At 36.9% G+C, this 25630-nt stretch overlaps 1 protein-coding gene across 2 annotated transcripts in view; it reads right to left on the bottom strand.

The window, feature by feature from the left end:
* Nucleotides 1-21719, bottom strand: part of OGDHL (oxoglutarate dehydrogenase L) — a 47471-nt gene extending 25752 nt beyond the window's left edge. The window contains exons 1-11 of one of the 2 annotated variants that reach the window (XM_054382102.1): nucleotides 21513-21719; nucleotides 15010-15189; nucleotides 11874-11976; nucleotides 8429-8544; nucleotides 6345-6499; nucleotides 3389-3535; nucleotides 2770-2860; nucleotides 2084-2263; nucleotides 1596-1724; nucleotides 1069-1248; nucleotides 648-800 (exon numbers count right to left, since the gene is read on the bottom strand). In XM_054382102.1, coding sequence (XP_054238077.1) covers nucleotides 648-800; nucleotides 1069-1248; nucleotides 1596-1724; nucleotides 2084-2263; nucleotides 2770-2860; nucleotides 3389-3535; nucleotides 6345-6499; nucleotides 8429-8544; nucleotides 11874-11976; nucleotides 15010-15189; nucleotides 21513-21719 — 1641 coding nt within the window. Of the gene's footprint in view, nucleotides 1-647; nucleotides 801-1068; nucleotides 1249-1595; nucleotides 1725-2083; nucleotides 2264-2769; nucleotides 2861-3388; nucleotides 3536-6344; nucleotides 6500-8428; nucleotides 8545-11873; nucleotides 11977-15009; nucleotides 15190-21512 lie in introns of those variants that run through there. The other variant, XM_054382103.1, reaches the window with a different exon arrangement.
* Between the last annotated feature and the right edge of the window lie 3911 nt (nucleotides 21720-25630).

Here is a 25630-nt window from a genome sequence, read left to right on the forward strand (position 1 = left end):
AATGTACCTAGCACAAAGGGCTCTTTCGGTATCTGCAACACTGTGTCACTACACAGTTAGCCACACCTTCTCAGAAGACCTTTTGTTGCATCTACACTCGACATACTCACTTAAAAAAAAATTAAGGCAAACATCTAACCAGCTTAATGCAGGCACCAGACTCTACATTTCATCCTTTTGGAGTATTTCAAATGACCTCTGAATTTAGTTGAATTATGGCAAGAAAATAAAAAGGCTACATTGATTTTATTACATTAGTGATGGATATAAGCCTGCCAAGGCTACAGTAATAACTGTGAGCATTTGAATACTGTCTTACTGCTGAATCAAGATTCTAGAGATGAAGAACAGCTAACAAATGCCTCCATCCTCAACACTCATGTCAGATCACATTTTACAGATACCAGAACTGAAGCAGGTGTTTTTCTGTGCAGTATGTTTTAATTACTGCACAGCACTTTCAGTCCTCTTGTTACAACAATACTATGTATTTTACATTAAAATTGAAACCAAATTGAATCAGAAAGTGTCAAAGGGTGACAACTTATCACAATAATGAAAGGAACATTTTTAAGTAGACAGTGTGTAGTGACAGCTGTGTCTTCCTACTGACATCTTAAATTCCTTTTAACCCTGTTGGTGTGTACCTCAAACTCCTGCAGCGTAACAGTTCCGTCTGCAATCAGTTTGTCAGCGTACTTCTTCAGCACTGGCACCTGCTTGTGAATCTGCTTGTACATTAGAGGCTGGGTGAACATAGGCTCATCCATTTCATTGTGCCCTCTCCTACGGTAACAAACCTACAAAGGGAAAGATTGGTACTGTTGATAAGGAAAACTATCAAATGAAATCTTTCAATTTCAAGGTTTTATAGAGATTTTCAGAAGTTTATGGTATAACATTACTCAGGCATTCTTGTGGGCTTGTTAGTTGGCTGTTTTTTTTAAAAGAAGAAACTAAAGGCCATTAAAATAAAGAGTATGTTTCTTGACTAAGTCTTCTAAGCCACAGAAAAACAATAGAGTAATACATAACACAGAATGAAAAGTTAATGAAACCAAGACTTACCAAGTCAACCACCACATCTTTATTGAATGTGTTTCGCCATTCTGCAGCTACACTGCACACATACATCACTGCTTCAGGGTCATCAGCATTCACATGAAAAATGGGAGCATTGACAACACGAGCAACATCAGTAGGATACGGAGATGAACGGGCCATACGGGGGTCTGTGGTGAAGCCAATCTAAAAATACCAGAAAATTCCATTTAAATAATCTGGGCATCTCCTTCCATTTTGTTTTAAATGCTTGAGGCTTTCATTTATTAGTCATTTACACAGCTTTACATTTGGGTATCCAGCTTCTTTATGCTTCCTTAAAAATAAAGCAAACTTTATCAAATTAAGTGTTTTGAATTGAATTAAATAAAAATATGGGTGATAAGAAATCATCCAGAGTTGCTAGATAGTATGATCATTTTCAGAAACAGTCTAACTATCCTAATAAACAGAAGGGACAATGCATCCAGCTAAGAACAAACACTAGCAACTACTCAGCAGACAAATTGTTTGGAAAACGCTCTACTTGTTACCTGGTTGTTGACCACAACATGAATAGTGCCATTTGTAGTATAGGATGGGAGGTCACTAAGATGAAATGTCTCATAAACCACTCCTTGTCCTGCAAAGGCAGCATCCCCATGTAATAATATGGACATAACCTAAGAGGGAGGATTATACACAAAGATCCACACATACATTAGAAAGCAAAACTGCAGTTCAGACTTCTCAGCATCTCTGTATTTCTACAGTGCCTATAAAATAGAACTGCATCTTTACAATAAACCATAGATTTCTCAGCATTCTACAAATGAAAAGTTCACAAATGAAAATTTTAAGCCTGCTTCCTGAAGTTACTCTTGAGGTACCATGCCGAAAACCTTATTTCATTGAACAGGTGATACATTCCTACGGTGGAGGAAGAGAGGGAGACTCTGATACAGAACTACTTGTAAACTGTTTTTAATAAAAATAATATTAAAAACTACCAGTAAGAGTTGCTATATTAAATGATCTTTACCTTTTTCCCTGCCGTATCCCCTCGATAAAATTGTTCAGCTTTTGTTTTCCCTTGCACAACAGGATCAACTGCTTCCAAGTGAGAAGGATTAGCCATCAAAGACAGAGTGATTTTCTTGTTTGTGGCTCGGTTGATCCTCTCATGGTACATTCCCAGATGATATTTTACATCCCCAGATCCCTAATGTGCAAAATGCAGTCATGATTCCGTCATTCATTCCAGCTGCATCCAACTGATTAGGTCTAAAATTTGTGCTTCAGTCTGAGAAAAGCACCTAGCTATTTGTATATCAGTATGCATTAGGAGTTTGACACTGTAATTTTAAACAAGAACGCTGTTCCTATTTTATCATCTTGGTGGCACTATCTAATATTGGATAAATACTTACAAAATACTAATGCTCATTTTTATAGAGCAAAGGAATATGCTTAGAGATTACAAACTCAGTCAAATGATCTGGCACTTACTTATCTACACTCACTCCTGAGATACTTTCTGCATGATACAGGTATAGTAAAATCTTTAAATTTAAGAAATTTCACTGAATCATATTCCTCAAAATAGAAAAGATGACAATGCATTTCAGCAACTGATAATGCTGTTTTCATAATAACCATGACCAAAATGACTGAAAACTATCTTCAGTATTGATCCCTCTACATATATCTATTGAAGAATCATCATACCTCATCAGCAGCCTCAAGTTTGGGATCAAACTGACAGAAGATCTGTTCCAGCTCTTTTCGGATTACATTAGCCAAAACATTCAGTCTACCTCTAAGAAAATTCCAAACACAATTACATATAAAAATCAGTAATAACAGAGTTAACAGCATAAAACATAAAATCAGCAAGAAATTTGCAAGTACAAAGTTCGCTTCAAACTACTGAACCTGAAACCCTTCCTTCTACCCTCCTCTTCCCATTGCCCAGTTCCTGCAATGCATTCCCACAGCTATTTTATAAAACCTAGTTATCCAAGTACAAGCAATGACTTAATAATTAGGGCAGAGTGTAGGTTTCATACTGTCTTGTTAAATTCTCTCAGTTCTGAACTTTATGCAACAAAATAGATACCATGGCTACCGCCACATTTGCTTGAAGCTGCTAAGTAGACTGAAATGAGTTTCACATTTATCTGTGAAGCCTGTAGCCTCTCAGTAACAGCTATTTGTTACAATTCTGTGTTCCTCTTACTTGTTATGGCTGACTCTTTGCTACTCCAGCTCTCCTGTATCAGCTTCATTAATAAAATTCTGGAACCTGAAACTGGCCCATTTGTTGAAGAATTTCCATTGCCATTACCTGTGAGGCATCCCCATTATAACATATTCAATTCCCATTTCACTGGATTTATCAATGATGGTTTTAAGTGCAGGAATCATTACTTCACATCCTTCCAACCCAAACCTCTTTTCAGAGGACCACTTGCGTGCAAGGAAGTCTTCAAATCTTTGATGAAAAGAAATCAAAGAAAACAGGAGAGAGGGTTTTTGTTAAAACAATGTAGCAAACACTTCTTGGCAACCATCTTTTGGCAAATAAAAGTACATTACATTTTCGAAAATATCTGTGAATACACATTTTTAGGCCTCTGGAAGTAAGTCACACACAGGGAAGCAGACGTGGGAGAGAAGTCTTCTTTCTCTTCCATCTGAGAAGTAATTACTAGGACTTTGAAACAATTCAGAAAGGATGAAGAATCTTCACCTCAGACAAAATTCAATTCCCAAGTTAAACTCTGCTCATTCACCAGTACACAAAATGTATGCTGACCAGTGGGAAGGCAGAGTGAAAGAAGTATCTTCTATGGACTGGACAAAAACATAATAGAGAAGTAAAAATATTTGCAGAAAACCACAGCAGAAAGCACACCTGTTTCAGAGGTTCTATTCAACAGCAGGGATCCTGAGACTGTGTGATTAACTGTTGCTAAAGTGCCAAGAACTAGGGCACTAATATCTCTGCCTCAGCTTCAGCAGGAGAAAGAGCTGTCAAGAATTGACATCTATGTTCTTTCATTCTTTAATGCATTTGGGCCAGAGGCAATGTAAGCAGTTATAAAATACCTTTTAACAAACATTAAAAGGATTGGATGTTCTAAAGCTTGGAGATATAAAAAGCAAAGAAAATACATCTTAATAAAAATAACTGCATTTCTTACATCATCTGTGCAATGCCTTGACTCATAACACTGACATAAACCCACTAATACTCAGCTTAGTCCTCGCTTAGAATGCTGACATTTACCTGTCATAGAAGCAGCAAAATGAAGAGTTGCCAGGAGACTTGCCTTAGCTTACCCATCAATGCCCTTACATTCAGTTATCTAAGTAACAAACCATACCCTTAGCTGAGTTACGCTGCCAGAATTCCACAGACAGGGAAGTCTGTGGGGCTATGCCAGTTTATATAAACTGAAAGTGAGGTCTCATATGGACACAGCAAGTCCTACAAGGCAAATCAAAGCGGTGTATACATTGTTTTCCTCCTCTGTGCAGCTGCAAATTAATCAAGCAGAAAGATCGTTATTTGAGGCAAAATGCCACTAAGTGTGCAGAACCACAGTATTTCAGTCATGTCTTGCAAGTGATATATGCCAGAGTGATTTCACAAAGGCTGGCATCTCATCTGCTGTCACTGTGTGATTTCAGCACCCAGTGAGCAGCAAGTCTGATGCAAGATAGTTGCTATCAGAAGGGATAATCTAGAAATACTTGACTGCACAGGCTTAAGGAGATGTCCAGATCAGACTACACAATCATGGTCTAACGTATTTACTAATGCATACATAAGGTAGATCAAAGATATACAACGAATATTTCACCTATCACCTAGTATGATGAGAAACCCTACTTCAAAATTCAGATTCAAGTATCTGAACTATGTAGTACTTGGAATGAACATTTTTGAAAACGGTATTCTCAAGCAAAATGACGACTACCTACTTTACAAAGCCACAAACCTAAAGAGTGCAACCAGTTTTCCACAAAATCAGTTTTTCTTTCTTGATCCTTCTCAGGAGAAAAAGAAGACACAATAGAGGTAGTTGGATAGAAATTTATGTAAATCTTTTTTATTCCACTTTCAGCAGACGGTGAATGCTCATTATGCTACTGGTAATCCCAGACCTTTCCACATCTTAGGCAGGAATAAAAGCAGATTCTTGCCTGAAGATAAATGGAGGTGGTTTGTACCAAGCACTTGTGAAACAAACTTAAGTGCAATATTCACTTGACCATTAAATCACTTCTTTATTTCTGTTTAAATGAAACTTTAACCCAGAGGAACAATCTTGCTATAATATTAGCACACAAAACACTTGGCAAAAAAGTATCTTCCAACACCTCCAATGAAAACTTCATTTTTAAGTCTTTGAACACAGAAGGTTACTAAAAAAAATGGGGTTTTTATATATCTCGTAACTCTTGTGTTTTTCAAAGGATATGCAAACTGATTCAGATTGTAAGAACTGGAATAAATCTTGTGCCTGAGAAGAAAGTGTTTTCTAGAGGTGAGAGGGTAATTCACTCTCTGGTATTGCAGTATTTCTGTACAGAGAGCACAATCAATAAGTTGTTTACAAGCATACTTTCACATACTGCAGAGACCAAAATTCCTGCTGCAAGGTCATGCAACAGTACAGCACATCTTGGTGTACCTCAAAAGGAAAAGTGCAAAAATAGGATGTGAAATCACATTATGCCTCTCAAATCCAGGCCCATCTTGGCATAGCTTTCCAAAAAGACTATTAGCGTCCCAGCAAGTCAAACAATGCTCATGTCAACATCTCACCCATCTAAAAATTCCCCTTGAACTGTTAGCGTGTCTCCCTTTGATCATGTGTTACTAGAAAGATGCACAGTAGACAGAATATAACAATAGATCAGTATCCAATGTTGTCTGAGGCCTATTTTCTGAAACAGGCTATGAATTTAACAGAAATGTGTATTACCAGTCTGTTAAAATAGTTTTTCTTAGTTTACCTCTACTAGCCAATGAAAACATTGCCAGATAGGTCACTAAAGGCTGCATAAGTTACACAACCCAACCTGCCTTAAGAAAATACAATACTAAAAATCACTACACAGACCCTGCCATACCTGACAGCACACACCCTCCTTTGACATCGCAGCCAGGTTTAGCTACACCCATCTGTACTCCAGATTTCACTAAGAATTTTCCCCTCCATCTCAGCAGTTTACAGACCGCACCAGCTTCCAACCCAGCAGTCACAGAGCACCTGTCCAGCACCACATACCTCATTGAGCGCACCAGCCTTGCCAACAAAGTCCTTTTTTCCTCATTAGTAAACTTCATAACTCCCGGTGTCTCAAACTTCTGACGGATCCACTGGCACTGCTCCACGTCATTGATGAACATAAACTCCAAGCCAATGTGTTGGCAGTAGGTATTCTACAATGTGAAAATACCAACATGAAAGCTTCAGGAGGTAATGGGACATGAACAAACTATTTTTTTAGTTGTATTTTCTGTGCAATTTACTCTTCTGAAAGCTATGATCTTCTTCCTCTTCCACTATATCTTCCCTAGAGTAATCCTACAAGCAGATGAATTGGTTTACTAAATCTATGTTTTGTGTCAGGAAGCTTTCTCTACAAAGTAACATTTCAAAACTTTGAAGTTGGAAGATTCTCATTTAGTAATACATTCAAAGTAGGTCAAACCTGCCCTAAAATGAATGGCATATTTCACCTAACTTGCTACTCTTTGTACAGGTGTAATAGTCTTTCCTTTAGATGCACTAGGAAATATTTCAAGACCTTTATTAAAATTTATCCTCACTTTTTAAAATGTCCCCTGAAATCCAGCAATAAAGACAATGAGAAGACTGCTATGAAGCCTCATGCTAATTATCTGATAACTGTCATGTCTCAGAAGGCTAGAAATCTGAAAAAGAATCCAAGCAGTTGAAAGTAGAGAAAGGACAAGGAAAAATGCAAAAACACTTTAGAAATTTCATCTCCTAGTTCTGCCTTTTTCTCTTTTTTTTGTCTTTTTCTTACCTTAAAAAGAGTATTTCACAGAAAAATACATTCAGAATACAAATCAACAGAAGTAAGACTCGTGAGTTTGAGACAAAACCGCTCTGAACACATACTACGTGCTCTCTACTGCCTCTAACAATGAATTTAATGTTAACCTCAATTTAAAAAATCCAAGACTCTGGAGAGACAAGGGAAACCGAGGGTTATTTCTCCTCAGCACAAATCAGTTCCTTGAGGCCTTTATATTTAGCTACTGGTTTTGTCCATTTATTTGCACATTACAATTTTAAGGATTATCTCTTGAAATATCACTGCACAGACATGCTAGAAGTGCAAAAACCAAAAAAGCAAACATAGAGCTCAAATGGACAACAGAGATGTGACTTAAAAACTTGCCAAGCTCCAGCTAAGCTGATGTAATAGGCAAACGTGAGTCAACATATTCTCTCACACTTGCAACATGTCAAAGCCATAAACTCTTACATGCTCAGTAATTATTTTACTTCTAGTAATTATTATTTTACTTATACGCTTGTAAATCAGTTCCGTATTTCATCCTTTAAAATATTTCTTCGCTCTTAGTCCTTTTTACTCCAACAGTTTTCACTATTACGCAACAGAAATCTCTTCAATTTCAGTACTCCAAAACCCTGGATGCAATCAGAAATACCCAATACTTACTAACTCAGTAGTTCACAAACTCTCTACTACTCCTGCTTGTTCTTTGGTATTTGTGTTCCACTCTAATCACATTTATTCCTTTAAGTTATTTTTGCTTTAAATTATTGTAGGTTTGATGACTTCATACAGCATAACCATATCACCTCTGTCAGAGAATGACAGAAAAATGATTTGGAATAGAAAACAAGCACCATCACTACCCACAAGCTTCAGCTGGGCTTCCATGAATTTGGTACCTAATCTTCACATTTTCACTCAAGTAGAAGTCTCACTAAAGCTAGGGCTCTGAAAGCAACCACTGCACATCAGTGACTGCTGCATGCAAGGTGTTTTATCTGTGGCAGGACACTTAAAAGACAACTTCTAAATGCTCTAACTCCTTTTAAACACCATCAGGTCTTTACAGAATTGTGGCCTGAACTTGTATGCTACCATATTCACCTCTTTTATACTCAATCTACATATTTTAGATATCCAGGCAATGAAACTAACAGTGCTGCCATCTCTAGAAGCAATGCAAGGGTCATTTTTAATGTCTTTTTTTTTCCCACATGCTTTACTAATAATTGAGAAGTTATAATTTTTTTGTGACTGACAGCTGTAAAAAGTTGTGTTCGAATGAAAGCAATCACACATTAAACACCATTCCACTGACCTCCAGCCGTCTGATGATCTCTCGTAAAGAAAGACTGTTCTCATTTCCTCCTATGAAGGTGGTTGTAGGCAGCTGAAAGACTTTGTCCAAATCTGATTCATGCAAACCATAAAACCCTACAACATATGCATTATCAATTTGTAAAGCAGGGCAGTAATCAAAAAGGAAGCCAGTACTGATTTTCAAACCACCACAAATTAAGTTTAATAAAGCAATATTAAGAAAGAAAGTACCAGATTAAAAAATGAAAGTAAATACTTTGGAGGCATCCATTAGCACAATGCACCTTAGTCTGTACTTTTAAAAGTATTTTAATTTGGTAGTTATTGATTAGAAATATCAAACCATTCTTTTTTTTAATGTTCAGACAGAACAACCACCCAAATGTTTTTATATTTTAGTATAACACCATATTTGACATCGGTTCTTTGTATTACATTTTGCACTTCATTATGTAGTAAAATAACCAACCAACCAAGTGAGATTTCTTCCCTGGTGTATCACGAGCAACAAGCACAAAAGGAACCACTTTTTGCAAATGGAACCAGTTGGTTGGAAGCATACTAGGATAATTTATACATTAATAGACAGACTAAGAGAAAATACTAAAAATGTTCAGTGTAACATAGGGCAAACACTCCAGTAGAACTTTCAAGGTATTTCTAGTCACTGCTTGAAATAGCTATGTAATGACCTGGACAATCCTATTTCCCAGTTAGCAATCCTCACAAAACAGATTTCCAACAAGAGCTTGTTTATGCATATTGTCCCATCTTGATTTAGGTGTATCTGAACTTATTCTGGCTGACAAAATGGTTTAAGAAAATATTTGACTTAAACGTTATGCAGTTTCAAAAGCCCAAGCACGTAAGAGATCAATTTCAAGGACGGTATTTAGGCTTTGCATTTAAGGCTTCACATGGTAATTTAACTGGTCTACATTGAAATTTAAGAAAAGAAGAATAGCTTCTTAAAATTGTAAGAAGTAAATACATAAAACCTATAACACGAATTACACACAGTTGTAGAAACTTACATGTACATAAAAATCAGATATGTGCATGCACATGCAAAAATATTTTTACAACTGAAAGTAGCTTCTCTGCTTTTATTTTTGAACTCTGACTTGGTTTTGGACTAGCTGCAGGCATCCACTGCAACACTGATATGACAGCCTGCACGTAACTCTGAAATCAATACAGAATAGTGCTTCTTATTCCGTGTTAAATGAATTTTCTTTAGATGAAAACAAAGAAGCAATTTAACAATGAAATAATAGCAGAAGTTGGCATTTAGAGTTCAAGTCAGGCCACAGAACTGTGTCGCCACACTTTTACTATACAACACTTAGTAAAAAAATATATTTTGTGGGTTTAAAATAATATTTTAGAAAATTAATGTTAAAAAATAATAATGAAATAAACATTGCAATTTCAAATTTTGAGTGACCAAGAAAAGTGTTTGCGTGGCACTATTTCTCCTACTTGGTACCATAAGAGGTGTTTCCAACACTACATTGATTCAGGTTTTCTACAATGCTAACCAAAATAAGTTCTTAAAAAGGAAGTCAAAAAATGACAAGGCAGGAGGGCTACAGGGAATGACAGGGGCTGTAGTATCACTTGAAACAAAGCAGTGCTTTGGTTTTGTGTGGTTTGGGGTTTTCCGCATTTAATTGCTTGCGGGTTTTTTGTGGGTTTTCTTTTTGTTTTTGTTGTTGTTGTTTGGTTGGCTTTCTTTTGGTGACTTTCACTCAGACTTGAAAGGCTCTATCACGTCATGCAAAAACCAGAACACGTACAGGAAAGATTCAGGCACACACAGAACATCTGTGCTTCATACAGCAGCACTGCGTATTTACTGAAGCACCCCCTCCTGAGATATTACCTTATTCAAGTCCAAGAGTTCCTGAAAGAAATTCTAGAATTTGAATCATACAGTAGGTACACCTGTGACTAGCTGCATTTTTAGAAGTAACTCCCAGAAGAAACTTCTTACCAAAAGATCTCTCAAAGAAAAAAATCCAGAAGACAGGACAAGGAAAATGCACAAGAAAAATCAGACACTAAAATATTTTCTGTACTACCAGAGACCTTTTGTAAGTTTCCTGCCTAAAACATTCAAGGATAGACAACATCTGAAATTCTCCTCCTTTTTGCTGTGCAAGCACTAGGCTGGAATTTTTGCTTCTCTGCACAAACATATATATATCACCTCAGTTACACACTCAGAAACACCCCCCATGTCACTCAGAGGTCTAGCATACTTTTCCTGTGCTAATGATGCCTTCTGACCAATCACAACACTTTTTACTAAACTGTCTGCAGAGGCCAAAGAAATTTGACCTGACACATCAGCAATCACCTACGCTCCGAACAATGTATATGTACTCAGTAAATGTCAACTGTGTTTTCCAGTAGGTATTTTCCTTTAATTAAAGCTGACAGGCTTCAAAGCAAATCCCTGATTTGTGTTAGCACCTCCAGTACAGTCTTAAGTACTCCGCTACCTTTATGTGAGCACAGATCAGAACTGATTCTTTCCCTACCACCAGCAATGGAAAACATAGCAGCGATGAAGCAGTAGACGCACTTACACTAAAATTAAGCAGAATGTGTTTTAACAACTACTTGCACTATGTTTTATGTCTGGTCCAAGAATTTTCCCTACATATCAAAGAAAAATTGATTCAGTGTCTTTATCAAGTAGAAAGCCACCTTGCAAACAAACCAGGTAGATTGAAGAGTGGAGAAAAATCAACCAGATGGTTTTTTACTCAAGCAGAAGTGAAAAAAACCTGATCAGTGCAATTTCTCAGAGACATGGCCTCTTAGCAACCAGAACCACCTCTGCAAAAGCAGACCCTAGTGTATTACACTCTTCCAGCAATAAACTAAAATTATTACCATTGGATTACATACATAAATCAAGAATTTGACACTTCCTGTGTCGTCTTACGGTAACTTCAAAGTTCTTTAAGTGATACAGAAGGAATACATATCATAGGCTAGAATTCAAATTTGATATAAAATTTACCCTAAGGCTCCTCTATCCAGCATTATGCTGATTGCTTTTTTTTTTCCTATTGACTAGCCTTCAGTCAAAAAAAAGTATCAAGCAGAATGGCATAATTCAGATTACTGGAATCAATTAGTATCAGTTTCTGGTGTGGTTCAAAACCATAAGATTTGGAGGTTTTATAGAGTGCTTATAATCATCATTCATCAGAAGGTGAATTCACAGGATCCTCATTCTGTGATCTCAGAGTATAAATTCCACCATCTTGAAATTTGAGCCTCCTTATAGATGCTCAAAGAATCTATGTCATGATGCCAGCAAGCAAAAGAGGCAGATGCTTCCCTGAAATGTCTTATTAAATCTCCTCAGCCCAGTAAGACAAGAGACAAATTGCCATTGCAGATAACAAAGCATACAATGTACACACCAAGTTTATCGATTGTAGTGATTAAGTCAGACGGAACAAACGAATCCAAGTCTGCATCCAGAATTCCAAGGGGATCCAGCTGAGCCACATGATGGCCACGGATCTTAAAAAAGAAGGAAAGTCAGAGAAAAATGAACTCACACTAACAGAAATCAGAGAGTGGGAGAAAGTCACTGATACCTCTCCACAGCACTGATACCTCTCCATCAGCACAAAGTTAAATAAGCTCACACCACTAACGTCACAAGAGGGTCAATATTTCCCACGTTTTCTGTAAGAACAGGCAACACCATATCGCTGGATGTATATACTACCTGTATTAAAAACTGCTGCACATACATTAGAACATAACCTTTATTTTGTCTGACATACAATTTGAACTGGAATTACACTGAAGTTTAAGTAAACTAAAGATTGCACTAAACCTAAGACACTATGACTAGTCTATAAGCACTATCCTTTGCTAACTCATTTTGTAATTTTGCCTGAATCCTTCTTTCAGTACCTTCAGAATACTAAAATACTTGTGCGTGATGTTCATACACCAAATTATCTCATTAGTATCTTTTTATAGATGAATATATGAATACTTTCTTCATAACACTTTTTTATTCTTTTAAAACACAAATTCAGATCACCTGGATAGTTTCATTCACTCTACTAGTATCCTAACTGTCTCTGAAAAAAAATCTTGAAATGCAATATTAACAATTAATTGGATCACACTGTAATAAAGTGTGTTTAAATTTTGGTTCATCAAGATATCACTTGTAAAGACACTATTCAAATGCTCTATATTTGCAGGGGAGTTCATAGCACACTGCTTTGCACTTAGAAGTAAACAAATACACCATCTTCTTTAGAACCACCAGCCCTTTAAATTCAGCCCGGCCCCTGAGATTCTTTGCATCTCATGAATCACCAGTAATAAAACCCTGACAGCCAAATGATGTCTGTGCCACCTCACTGTTTACAGCACCACAAAGTCTATTTGACTGGAACTAAGCAAACAGTTGTGTTTCAAGTGTCATCAACAGGAAAGAATTCACTTCCCTAAGCTGTATCTGCTCTGCAGTATTAGTAGGAAGATGATTACCAACACCACCAAGAAAAGCAAGTCAGTAAAGTACTGAACCATATTACATTCCAGGAGCAGTTTGGTCTTTAACTAAAAGACCGTATTTTCCTCAACATCACATTATTTTTTTAGCAACTTCCGCTTCTTTCACTGGATACTGAAAATAGTGACAACTGCAAAAATCAGAGATCAACTTTGTGAAAATACATGCATGGCTGATTTTCAAAAATTGCCATAAAATTGACTGAACACAAGTACAGACTACCTGAAACCAGACACAGATGCAAAAAAAACCCAAACTACAATATAAAAGATGACACAGAAAACTAATTTATCTGGACTCATTTTTATTAAGCATTTCACTGGAAAGTCTTTTTTCAGTGTGTCCAGTGCTCTGCATTAGAAAAAGCAATAGATTAACTGCCTTTTCAGATGACCAGCTCCACAGACCACAAAGCAGTTTACCACAAAACCCATAAAATACTGACAGGTTTGAGAAATGAAAATTCTGTATCCTTCTCCACTTCATTTCACTGTCAGGCAAAGGAAGGTCACAAATTGATTGTATCCCTTCAACACTGAATTTAGAGGGTATTAAATACCTTTTAAAAACAGAGAGTAGCCTTAGGTAATCCTGTTTGTTGCAGACACATGGGTACCTGCCATGTACACAGACATTTCTGCTTCATCACTTGAGCTGGATGGCATACTCTTTCAAATATAGAAAATAAAATGGCAGGCCCCAAACTATTTTCAACTAAAAAGTGTCAAAGCAGCCTAACATTCTCAACAATTTTTTTCTGCAAGCAAGAGGGAACAGACTGAAACGGTTGTTTTCTACACAGATAATTCTAAGCAAATTTTGTGTATTCTTTATAAACCTTTATACTCTTTTACAACACCTCTCCAACAGCTGGAATAACATGGTTCATATCTGAACTAATGGTGACAACGTTATATGTACAGCAAAAAGAAAAGTTCTGAAGAAAAGTTTCTCTTTTATTCCTCTGATAATAGCAAAAATGAGTTAGAACTCTTAATGCAGGGCAAAAAAGATGTGGTCGAGCGAAACTGTAGCAAACTTCTTGAGAAGTTACACACTTATTTCCAGAGAAGGCATAAAAATTCCAATTTAAAAATCAAACTGGAATATTCTGCTTAATACAGATCTACATGTTTAGGAGGGTTATTTTTGTTTCACACTGGATTTGTCTTTTAGTAAAATAAAGATACTAAACACAAGTCCAAACAAAAATTATTAAACTTGTTTTAAATTTAGAAAGCATCTAACTAAAATCACTGTGCTATTTCTAAAATCCAAAAAGGAAATTAGTTATAATTTGGTTAGCCTCCCAAAACTCAAATTCTGGTTAATTCATTATTTCTCTTCTCTCTTTTTACCTGTAATCCTGCTCAAATCAGGAATCTCAATATTCACACTAGATGTATGAGAAGGCAGATATCTTAAAGCAAGATAGTGATCTTTAGAACTATAATGCAAACTTTACCAGAGACAAAGAAATACTTGAATCATGAAAAGGTTTGCTGTTGAAGAGTGGGAAAAGCTTTTATTTCATCGCCAGTATAGCCAGGACAACTCCCCTCATAGAAAGCAAAACTACTTCAGATATCTTAGTTTTCTAATTTGGTCAAGTAACTGACTGAATCAGAGACACACACATGCAGAGAAATCTTAATACAGTCAAGGGAGCAAAAAGAACAGTAAAAAGCTAAGCTTTGGCATGTTTGGCTTCTGCTCCTGATAAACAGGCAAAGCCCAACAGACTCATGCTCCTTTTCACAAACTACTATCTTCATAAAGAGCTTCTAGTTTAAATCAGATGACCAGCATCAGGGCTGTGGGTAATCTGAATCCTAAATTTGCTAAACCAGAGGAACATCCCATTCTGAATTCAGGACCTCAGTGTTCAGACACTGAGGCAGAGAAGAAGACACAAAACAGGGAAGAGTTAAGACCAGAGACAAGAACATAAAAAGGAAGAAAAAGGTTGTCTGCTAAGGAGAGACCCTCCCACATCTACCCCAAAGTACACTTACTTGGTATGCTCGTATCAAAGACTGCACAGCAAGATGATCTTCAACAAGCTTTTCAGCTTTACCTGGTGTTTGGGCCAGGCCATGGCTCTGAAGAAATGATGCTTTTCTTTCCAACTGATCTGGCAGATTGGCGTCATGTGCTTGGCCAGCATTAGCATTTCGGAAAAACAAATCCCAGGACTGGACATGTGTACAGAGAAGGAAAGAAGGAGGAAAGTTTGTAACCTCAAACCAAAGTCTCAACTAAAAGCAGCTCCTTCAAGCTGCAAATAGTACCTCATTACATTATAGTACTCAGCACCAGCAAGAGCCAGCAAAGAGAGAAGACTGATATGTCCCCATCTTGCTAGCAAATAGGTATTTCATTTACACAGAAACCTTTTCATCTCATTTCTTACACTGAGCTTGCTCAGTGGAAATCTCTCCAGCACATAAGAGTGCAAAGCATCTTTGTACATTATTCATTCACACAACTCTCTTTAACTGTGATGTTTATTCAGGCAATCTAATGGGTATGATATTATGCTGCTGGTAGAGGTATGAAACCTATAAAACTGAAAATCTTAATAAATTAAATTAATCCATTCCTTTAATAATACTTAAAAGAATTTATGATACTTCAAGACACTGAATATGCTAAACCAGAATCAGTCCTTAAGGGCCTTTGTTGAAGAAGCTGTTTAAAAGCAATTACAGCTTTTCTGAGTGAGGTGTTTAGTTTAAGATTCTTTCCCCACTAGCTTAGGTTACCTTACTAGGAAAAAAACAATGGACCTGGTTTCAGGTGCAAGTCATAATGTTAAAGAATACCTATTTCAGAAACTGAATCACAACAAACAAAAGGACCCTTTTATTTCTACCTGCACTTTTACCCAACACACTTCCTCTACATACATCCGTATGTGCTTTTCCTGCACTGTTTCCATACCAACGAAGTGATCACTGTCCCAGGTTAGACAGCAGCAGAATGGGATAAGCCATATGAGATGCTTATATCCAACAAAGAAGAAAGCCTGCACTAGCAGGGACTAATCAATACTTGTGCTTAGCTTACAGTTTCTACAAAAGGTAACAAAAAGTCAAATACCCACTGTTCTCAGTTTGGCTAACTTAGGAAACAAAGGAAGCTATCTCAAAACTTTAAAATCTTTGTGACTGGAATAAAAGAACTGTAAAAGATAAAGTTCCTTTTGTACAGTGCCTTATAATCACCCTGGCTATGAGCTTGGAATTAACATATTTCAAGGAATCAGTTTCAGACAAAAAGTAGCCCAAAGATCTGATATTAAAACCTATATAATTGAAAATATTTATTACAGAATACACAAAGGAATCAAAATAATGAAATACCGATACTGCATGACAGAAAATATTTTAAAAATTTTGTTTCCATTAACCAAAAAGTCTTCATATTGAGATTTCTACAAGCTACAATGTGTTCAGAAACACTATGACAGGGGCGGAACACAAGAGCTAAACATCACCCAACCTTCGAGTTTAAGTTACAGAAGTAGGGGGACTCAATGAACCTGTGGGCAGGAACCTCATCATCAGCATGAAGCCACTGTCTGAGAAACACAGCCTGAATGTACCCCTCCTACTTCTTTATTAATACAAAGTTGCACTGATACAAATTCAGTAAGCTTATCACCCTGCTCTTACACAGACTGATCTAAACATAGCCTAACTTCTATATATCATGACAAATTAAAGCAGACAGATCATGCTTGGTGGTCAGTTCCAGACACACCATTAACAATTCATTCCTCCTCCTTTCTCTCATTTATGCTCATTTCCTATATTCTTCTTTCCTTAACACCTTGCTAGCTGTGCTGAGATTAGAAGTCTGAAGTGAGTACACAACGTTCTATAAATGGTCTATTACTCTACGAAGAGTCTATTAGTGTATTTCCTCTCGAATTCTCTCTATACGCCTCCTTACTTTGTATTAAGAATAATACTATAATTTCATGCCAATACAGAATTTGCAGATCTCAGAGTGAAAAACAGATACAATCCCTTCAAGTTATAATTAAGGCTACTTAATACTGGAAGAATTATTTTGGTGATACATAGTTACTAACTTTCATTCAATAAGGAAATTCTAAACACAGTTTTGGATCTACAACAAACCTGACACTTGGTATTCATTCAAAGTTTTACTGAAGAATATGCTTTGCTTATGTTAAGGTTCCTTCCTCACTTTTTCTAACACCACGATAATCATTGAATGATGATAATAATATAACTACTCCTTTGTTGGATCTAAAGCTTTTCACTTAGACATACAAGTTACCACAGCACAGACCCAGAAACAAGTGAGTATGTTTTTAGACAAGTGCTCTGCTGAGACAGTTGCTAACAGAATCTAAATCAACTTGCCCAATAAGCTCTCTGTTCAAGGAGAATAAGCACAAGACTCTTTCTTCATGCAAACTCACAAAGAGGTACCTTCAAAATGTTTACATCTGAAGATGAAGCCAGATGGCACAGAAGGAACCCACAGTATTCTTTTCTATTGCATTTTTGAACTTATTGATTTGTTGGGCAGGCTTGACATTTAATCAGAGGGGCGGGAACATACATCATTTGGCTACCGAAAATTAGTTTTTTCTAGATACACATCCATCAAAGCCTTTATAAATTTCTATAGTGTCTTTCAAGATTGATATCAGATTATAGTCTTCAAATCCTGTGTATCAATGTCAGTCGTTGGCAACAGCATTAGCCATGTGACTGAACAGACAGAAGACCAGCCTGTCTAACAGCAAACCTGCAGGTTCTCAAATAAATTAGTGAAGTTCTTTAAGAAAATGGTAGAGGAAACTTATAACAGAAAAATATATCTGTAGAAAATAAATAACTACAGCCATATTAGTGATACATGATACATTCTTTTTTTTCTTCCTGTCAGCAAATCTATATTATAGTTAACCATTATTTTCACCAGTAATATAATATAATCCAAGTGATGCAGTGGCAATGTTTTACTCTCATATAATAAACAGTGTTCCACTTAGAACAAGTAACATATTAGTTATCTTGATGGTTTGTTTCTCTTCTGATGACATCACAATATTTATCAATTGCAGTGAGGACAGTAAATCCTTATAAGATACACACTGAGCATTGCTACATTATGTAAGATAAAATAAAACAAAATAAAATACAATAATTTTTAACATATTAAATCAAAACAAATGCCCACACTTTTTCCAAATACATAAACCAAAAGGAAGTGATTACACACTCACAGCAGCACAGCTGCATACAGGATAACATGGCAGGCACTATGTACTCAATATCCAACCATGCAGTTTTGTAATTAATCTTGTGATAGTAATAACTGAGCCTTGTCAAGCTTCTCCCTTATGATCTATGGCCCTGACACTATGCTTCAAGGAGAAATAATGATGCCTTTTTCAGAGCCCGCATCATTTTATTCTGATTGTTGTTTGGCTGCTCTAAGGATAGGAAATTCAAACAGCAAGAAAAAGCAAAAAATCATCAGGAATGGATTTGCACGAAGAATAAAAGCTTATATATATATATATATATATATATATACACACACACACACACATGCACACGCACACATACACACACATATACATATAAATGCATATTCCTTGATATGAAAGTATGGTAAATATGGAAAAGAGATTTTTACAAAAAAACCCAAAAACTGAATTAATACTGAATACACTCATTGGAACACAACAGCCATAACTCAGACAGCTTTAAATAAGCAGACATGGGAAGACCTCCAATCAAATCTTCTGAGAGGCAAATAATTTGAGTAGTCTTAGCTAGTTGGAGTTTCTAAGTAAAATCAAACAGAGCATGATTTTTAAAGCCCACAAAAGATAAACCTTCTCCATCTTTTCAACTAGAAGGAGGCACATCCCTTCTGATAAGGAGATATCCAAGAAGAAACATGTGGAAAATAAGAACAGAAAAAAAAGGAAACAGAATATATTGTCTAAATGACTAGCACAAATTGGCACAAATGTCCTGTGCAACCATGCAGCACATACTGGCTAAAGCAAAGAAATATGCACAGCCTGTAGAGATAGTCCAATTATTAGCAATAACATAAGCAACACTACACAATCTGTTGGTGTCTCTTGATGTTATTTTCCAGTAATTCCACCACTTTCTGTAGCAGAAAGACAAATTAACATCTTGCCTACCATCATAAAATTACATCATGAATTTTTCTTTATTTTTAAGGGAACAGGCTGAGTTCAACTTTCAACATTTTTAACTTGTTTTTAAAAAAAAGATTAATTTTTGCCTAGAAAAATCATGGTTAATTACAGATTTCAGATGGTGAAATCAGATGGTTTATCAAGGAAGCAAAAATTAAACTGTAGATGAAACCAAAGTAAAATTATTTGGGATCTTTGCCCTCCCATTCACTTTTTTCCCTAGACTGTGAAAAGTCTTTCTATTCAGTCAAAAATACCTGTAAAGTAACCCATGATGTTCATCAATCACATTATTTTAAGCCTTGCAAACCAGGCACACAGTGAATTTACTTCAGTTCATTACGGTTCCAAGTGTATTATATATAGATAACAAGGAAAAGAATTCACACATTTTTAAAATGCATCTTGAATTACCAGGATCCACATCCTAGGCCACACCATACTCCACCAGCACATGTACGTTTCTCTGTCAATTCAGTTCTGCTCATTGATCAGTTGTTCAACCCACAATCTGCATCACCTCACCATGATGCATTTCTCAGCTGTGCCTGAACTGCAAGACAATCTGGACAGTTTTTGGGCATGATTTTCTGCCTATCCTCAAGCATCAGCAAAACAATGGCCATGTCTACACCAAAGCCTCCGTTCTTCGCTCGAGCACTGCAAGGGCACCATTGGCCTGAAGGGCCGAGGTCGGTCAGCACCATGGCCAGGGCCGGGGCCAGTCAGCACCATGGCCAGGGCTGGGCCACTCTGCATCAAAGTGCAAGGATTGCTTCAACTGGCAGATATTTATGCACCCTTAGAAGTTTGCAGGACTCCACAACAGCAACATTCATTCCACTGAAAGGGGTCTGAACAATAAATTTCTCTCTTCGTACAGGAAAGAAGATTGTCATGAGTCAATGTAACTTATATAAAAAGAATGAAAACAAGGTATCACCATGATGTCACCACATGCACTCCTTATGTATGAGTTCATCCCTTCAATGTTGTCAAAACAAAGGATTAATAACATCATGAGGGCTTCTCAGAAGTTAAAGCACCCACACAACCTGCTACCCTGCTTTATGCTGGGTGGAATTCCAGCTGGCAGTTACATGACAAGGAATCAAAGACAGATGGCATAAGAGAAGGAACTATCCATGGAGAAGGCTGCATAGGTTCCAAGTTAAGGCATAATACAAAAGACATTGGATCTATCTGCTATGAGGATAACATTCAGTCTTCAGAGTTGTAACTGCATATGTCACCTTCCAACAAGACTAAATTCACACTCAACATCGGAAAAAAAATCCAACCCAAAAAAAAAACATCTACAAAACTGCTTTTACTGGTATCTTTTTTCCTTCCTTAACATGTGTCACTTCCTCAGGATTTAGACAGATGACTGGACTTAGAGCAAAAACTTCTAAATGACATTTTTATATATGTGCCTCAAGAATAAGGGAACACACAACCAATTTGGTAAATGGTTTGAGCACAATTTACATTACATCTCTAGAAAATAACCTGTCTCAGAATTTATCAGACTTCTCATCAGCTTCTTAAGTTACTCTACATGTATCACCATAAGAGAGCCTTTCTTGTCAGCTAAATGCTTGTTAAAAAATAAGTCTATGCATTTTACTCACATGAAAGGATTTGGGCAATTTATTTAAAGTAAAAATAAGCCAAACAAATGTATGTCACCTGGAAAGAGAGGGAGAGATACAGAACGAAATATTTTTCAAGATGCTTAAGAAGGTTTGTATCTGACAATATGAGATTCAATTTTAAGGCTACAATTACCACAGCTACCTATAGGAAACAATATTCATTGTCTTTAGACAGTTTAGAAGTTTCGAAGTCAACACATACTATTGAAATGGAACATATCCTCTGATATGACCCTATCACAATAAATTAAAAAATTGTTTTATTTCTTGGGTCTTCTTCCAGATGCAACTGGTAACAGACTACATGAACAGCACTTCCACGAAGGACACTGACAGTTTCTGAATAGCTTCCTATTTCTGGTCTGGTCTTCTCATTCTTTCTGCTCACCTCACCATGCCTGTGCCTCCTCTGAAACTTTTTAGCTGTAATAGCACATCTTACAACAATCAATATATGGGAAATGAATTTCACGTTTCATTTCATTTAAGACTCTCTTCTGGACTTTTTATAAAACAAGCTCGTTTTGAGGTTGGGGTTTTTTTGTTGTTTTGGTTTGTTTTAAAGAAAAAAAAATCGATTCCACTCATAACCTAATATTATTACTTACAGTCAAGTTTAGACTTTTAGACTTACCTTATGTACACTTTTAGGGTTTTCAAGCCATGCATAATACATTTCTTCCACATAATTTGAGTTGCTCCCACTCAGGAATGGTTCTGAGGTTCCTGATGAAACATACCGTTGGCCATGTAAAAAGACCCTTCTGGCTATATCTTGCTTTTCCAGAAGTTTAATGCCATGCCACTTCACTGCAGCTGCAAACAACTTCATATGACTCATGACTGTTTGTTAGGCAGATGATCCAAGTCTATTAATAAGAAAAAACAAACCTTATCTGAAAAACAGACAATGAATTGCAGACATCATTTCAGCCTCACAGTGAAAACTGAGGTTTATGGCTAGACTGCTCTTCAACAAAGCTCAGTCCTAGGCATGAAGCTCTCAAGAGAGAGGCCATTCCACGACTAATTATAGACCTACACTTGGAGCAGTGGAAATGTTGCTGATGGCCATCTCAGAGCAATCAGCTCACCTCACAGCTTCTGTAACTAGTAACATCATACTGGTTCCTGAAGCAATCATGATACCATTTCTACTGTATGCTCCCTGAACCTCCGTTCCCTGAGCATAAATGGTTTGCTAATCATTGACTTCTCTGGAGAGAAGCTCCTAGCAACTGTGTCTCAGATGTAGACAGCTGCAGCCTTTTACCAAGCCAGGCTAGGACAGCTTCAGTGAACTGCATCAACCTAATATGTAGCAGTTGAAAAAAAGGCCTGCTACTTCACTTCTATGCCATGAGTAACTGAGCTGACTAATTAAAAGTGTTAGTTAAGTGTTGATATTGACATCAGCCTTCGACCAAACAGTGCTATGCTGAGAATGGGCGCAGATTTATTTGCCTTCCTAAGTAGTAACATTTATCTTGTCTTTCCAATGACCTCTTAGGAGCTTTTTAACAAGGACAGCAGATTCCCTGTGATTTTTAACACAATGAGAAGAACAATACAGTTTGAATCTTGGGAATGCTGAACACCATCAGTTCCAGTGCTTTACAACAAGAACCAAAGCCCACCTTCAGAATGAAAAGATGACCAAAGTTAGACCAAAATTAGTATAATCTTAATGATTAAGTTGCTAAAATTACAAAGGAATAGCTTTGATGTGGAAAAAATGTGTTAGTTTTGTTTTTACTTTATAGATATTTTGAAAGGGGAGGAGGATACTAATTAAGAGGAAGAAAAATTTAGAAGTGTCTCTCGTTTGTTTTGTTTACTTTCAAGAGAAATAGTTTATTTTGTCAGAAGATAAAAGTCCAAATTTTCTGTTGTTTAGTGTGACTAATTGAACAATTGCTTAAAATGAACAGAAGTACTGAGCTGCCAAATGAACTTTTAAAATGTTTTAAAAACACTATCATTCTGAGTCATAGATCAAATTCTATGCTACCTATCACATGTAAAGATTATTTTGTCTCTAATTCAAGAAGTAGTAGACAGATATCCTAAAAATTCTGTATAAACATTTTATGTATACAAATCCCACTAAATTGTTTTCTATTTTCACTTTTTCTCTTTGTCCTCTCCATCCAAAAAAGATATGGTTATAAAATCCTTGAATTTCTAAAGGATAGGAAGAATTACATTTATCGTTATCCAGTTTGTAAATGCACACTGGTCTTGCAGAAAGAAACTTAAAAAAAAAGGCTCCTACTGAATCAAACAATACTACTGCATGCTCTTTCTCTGGCATCCCATTTTTAACATGACATTTTTAACTCAACATCTATTTTGAATGGTGCTGTTTCCTTTTCCCAGTTGCTTTAACAATATTATCCCAGCAGTGAACTCTCCTCTTTCATGACACCCAACTTCCTCATCTCTTCTTTCAAGAATTCTGCAGCCTTTTCACTCTCATCTACTAGCAGATCTGATGCTTGACTCCTAAGAGCAACTGCCATCATACACTCACTGAATTTTCCAAAGAAGAACTTGTTCACATTCTCCATGGTATCAAGATGCATAGAAAATATTCTCCCAAGCCAGTATGACCCGAGCTAGCATACATTCTTCCTTAAAACCTACCCAAAAAAATCACCAAACCACGCATTCCACTCTCATCACTTGGCATTTTCAGAATGGGTAACAGTTAGGGTACAAGTATGCTTAATTTCCTACATATTTGCATAATTTCTGATCTACATATATCCACTTGTCATTTCACAGATTCGAAGCTGACTACAACATGGACATCCTCCTGCATCATCATCCTGACTGATTAGGGCTCCTAGGCAACTGTAGGAACAGAAATACTATCAGCACCATTTTGAAAGCAGATTAAGTCCTGCAAAAGCTCAGAGCAACTGGGACAACACTGACTCAGCTGCTCAAGGTCTCATCCAAACTCACCTTGCACACCCCAAGGAGGACACATTTACAACCTCCCTGGACAGCCTATTCCAGAATCTCACCACCCTTGTAACTGAAGAACTTCTTCCTAAGACCCAGTCTAAACATACTCTCCCTCCACTTCAAACCATTCTCCCTTGTCCTGTCACTAGACACCTGTATGAAAAGTCCCTCTACAGCCTTCCTGTAGGATCCCAGGATACTGGAAAGCAGCACTAAGGTCACAGCCCTCCCTTTTCTAGGTTGAACCACCACCACTCCCTCAGCCTATCCTCATAGCAGAGGTGCTCCAGCCTTGGATCATCTTTGTGGCACTCCTCTGGACTTGCTTCAGCAGCTCTTTTTCTTTCTTATGATGGGGACACCAGAATTGGACACAGTATTAGAGAACTGAAGATGGCCCTAAGGCACTCCTCAGCAGGACCAGTCACTTCTCTCCAATTGCATTTAAATCTCAAAATGACGTCACAGACATATTTCAAGCTGTAACTACTGAATACACAATTTATAAAAGCAGATATTGGCTACATCACTCCTGTGAAGATATAAAGACCACAGGTGAAGAAAACTGTTATCACAGGTATTATTCCCATCTCATGAAAAAGTAAAACCTCAATTTTTATGCAGGTATGAAACAAAAATGGACAAAGCCATCAACTGTATAATTTGATTTTGGCTCACAGCTTAACTGACTCAACAAAATGGACTTCTTCCTAATTCTCCTTTTCACACACACCATTCCTTAGCACAGATGCCAGCTGTCAGCAGCTAAATGAATTGGAGACCACCAACATGATCATAGACCATTCCAGCCCACTCAACCTTGAGACTGTCAGTCAAAAATCAGCACACAGGATAGCAGGCAGAAGTCAAAAATAGTCAGGATTGTTCCACTCCACTATGTTTCCTGAATCAATCCTGAAACGAAAACAGTGATTGCCAAGGATCCAAGCTGAGCTAAGAGCAACCTAAACTAAGACATTAATTAAATCTCTACCGGAGGTCAAAAATGAGAAAGAAGCAGTGAACCAAACAAACAACTTGATATTTAATGCACCAAAGAACCCTTAAATGATAGAAGTAAATTAAAGCCTTAAGCAGCTGAAAATTTCTGCAGCTGTTCTGTGGGATGACATGTGTGTCTCAAGCTACTAGCCTGCTCTTACCTTGGCACTTTCAACTCTAAAAGTGATATAATGTCATGGCCTCGCTTGTGAATTGTATTACCCAGGTTTCCTGTGGGTAATAGAAGTATATGAAAAAGAGACAGCAAGACACTTCTGATAGCAAACTGTTTACCCAGCTATTTTCAAGATGACTTTAATAGAAATACATTGCACAGGCTAATGTAATATGAATCAATATTCTCCTGATGTTGCCAGTATCCTTACTGAGTTTCTTAACACACATGATGTCCTGCTACCTGTGCTAACAAATGTTCTCCATGTGATGCCGATGTGAATCATCTGGTCCATATTTCACAAAAACACTCCTTTGTCCACTGTCATGGTCATCTGCTCATATATTCCAGATACAACTCATTTCTAAAGCTCTTCTTGAGTAACTCTAATAAACTGAGGCTGACAGTGAAGAAATGGATGAATAAAGTATCTCCAAAAGTCTGTCACTGATAATTGAAACCAGAGAGGCATGGAACATCCTCAGGAATCTATTATCTCCACATGATGTTTCTCTCTGTCCCAGCACACAGATGCCATACTATATAAAGAATATACACAGAATTCTCTATCCAAAAGGTTGATCTGGAGGAAGTGTATGAGC

This window comes from Indicator indicator, chromosome 7 (assembly GCF_027791375.1).
Source record: "Indicator indicator isolate 239-I01 chromosome 7, UM_Iind_1.1, whole genome shotgun sequence".
Classification (NCBI taxonomy): domain Eukaryota; kingdom Metazoa; phylum Chordata; class Aves; order Piciformes; family Indicatoridae; genus Indicator; species Indicator indicator.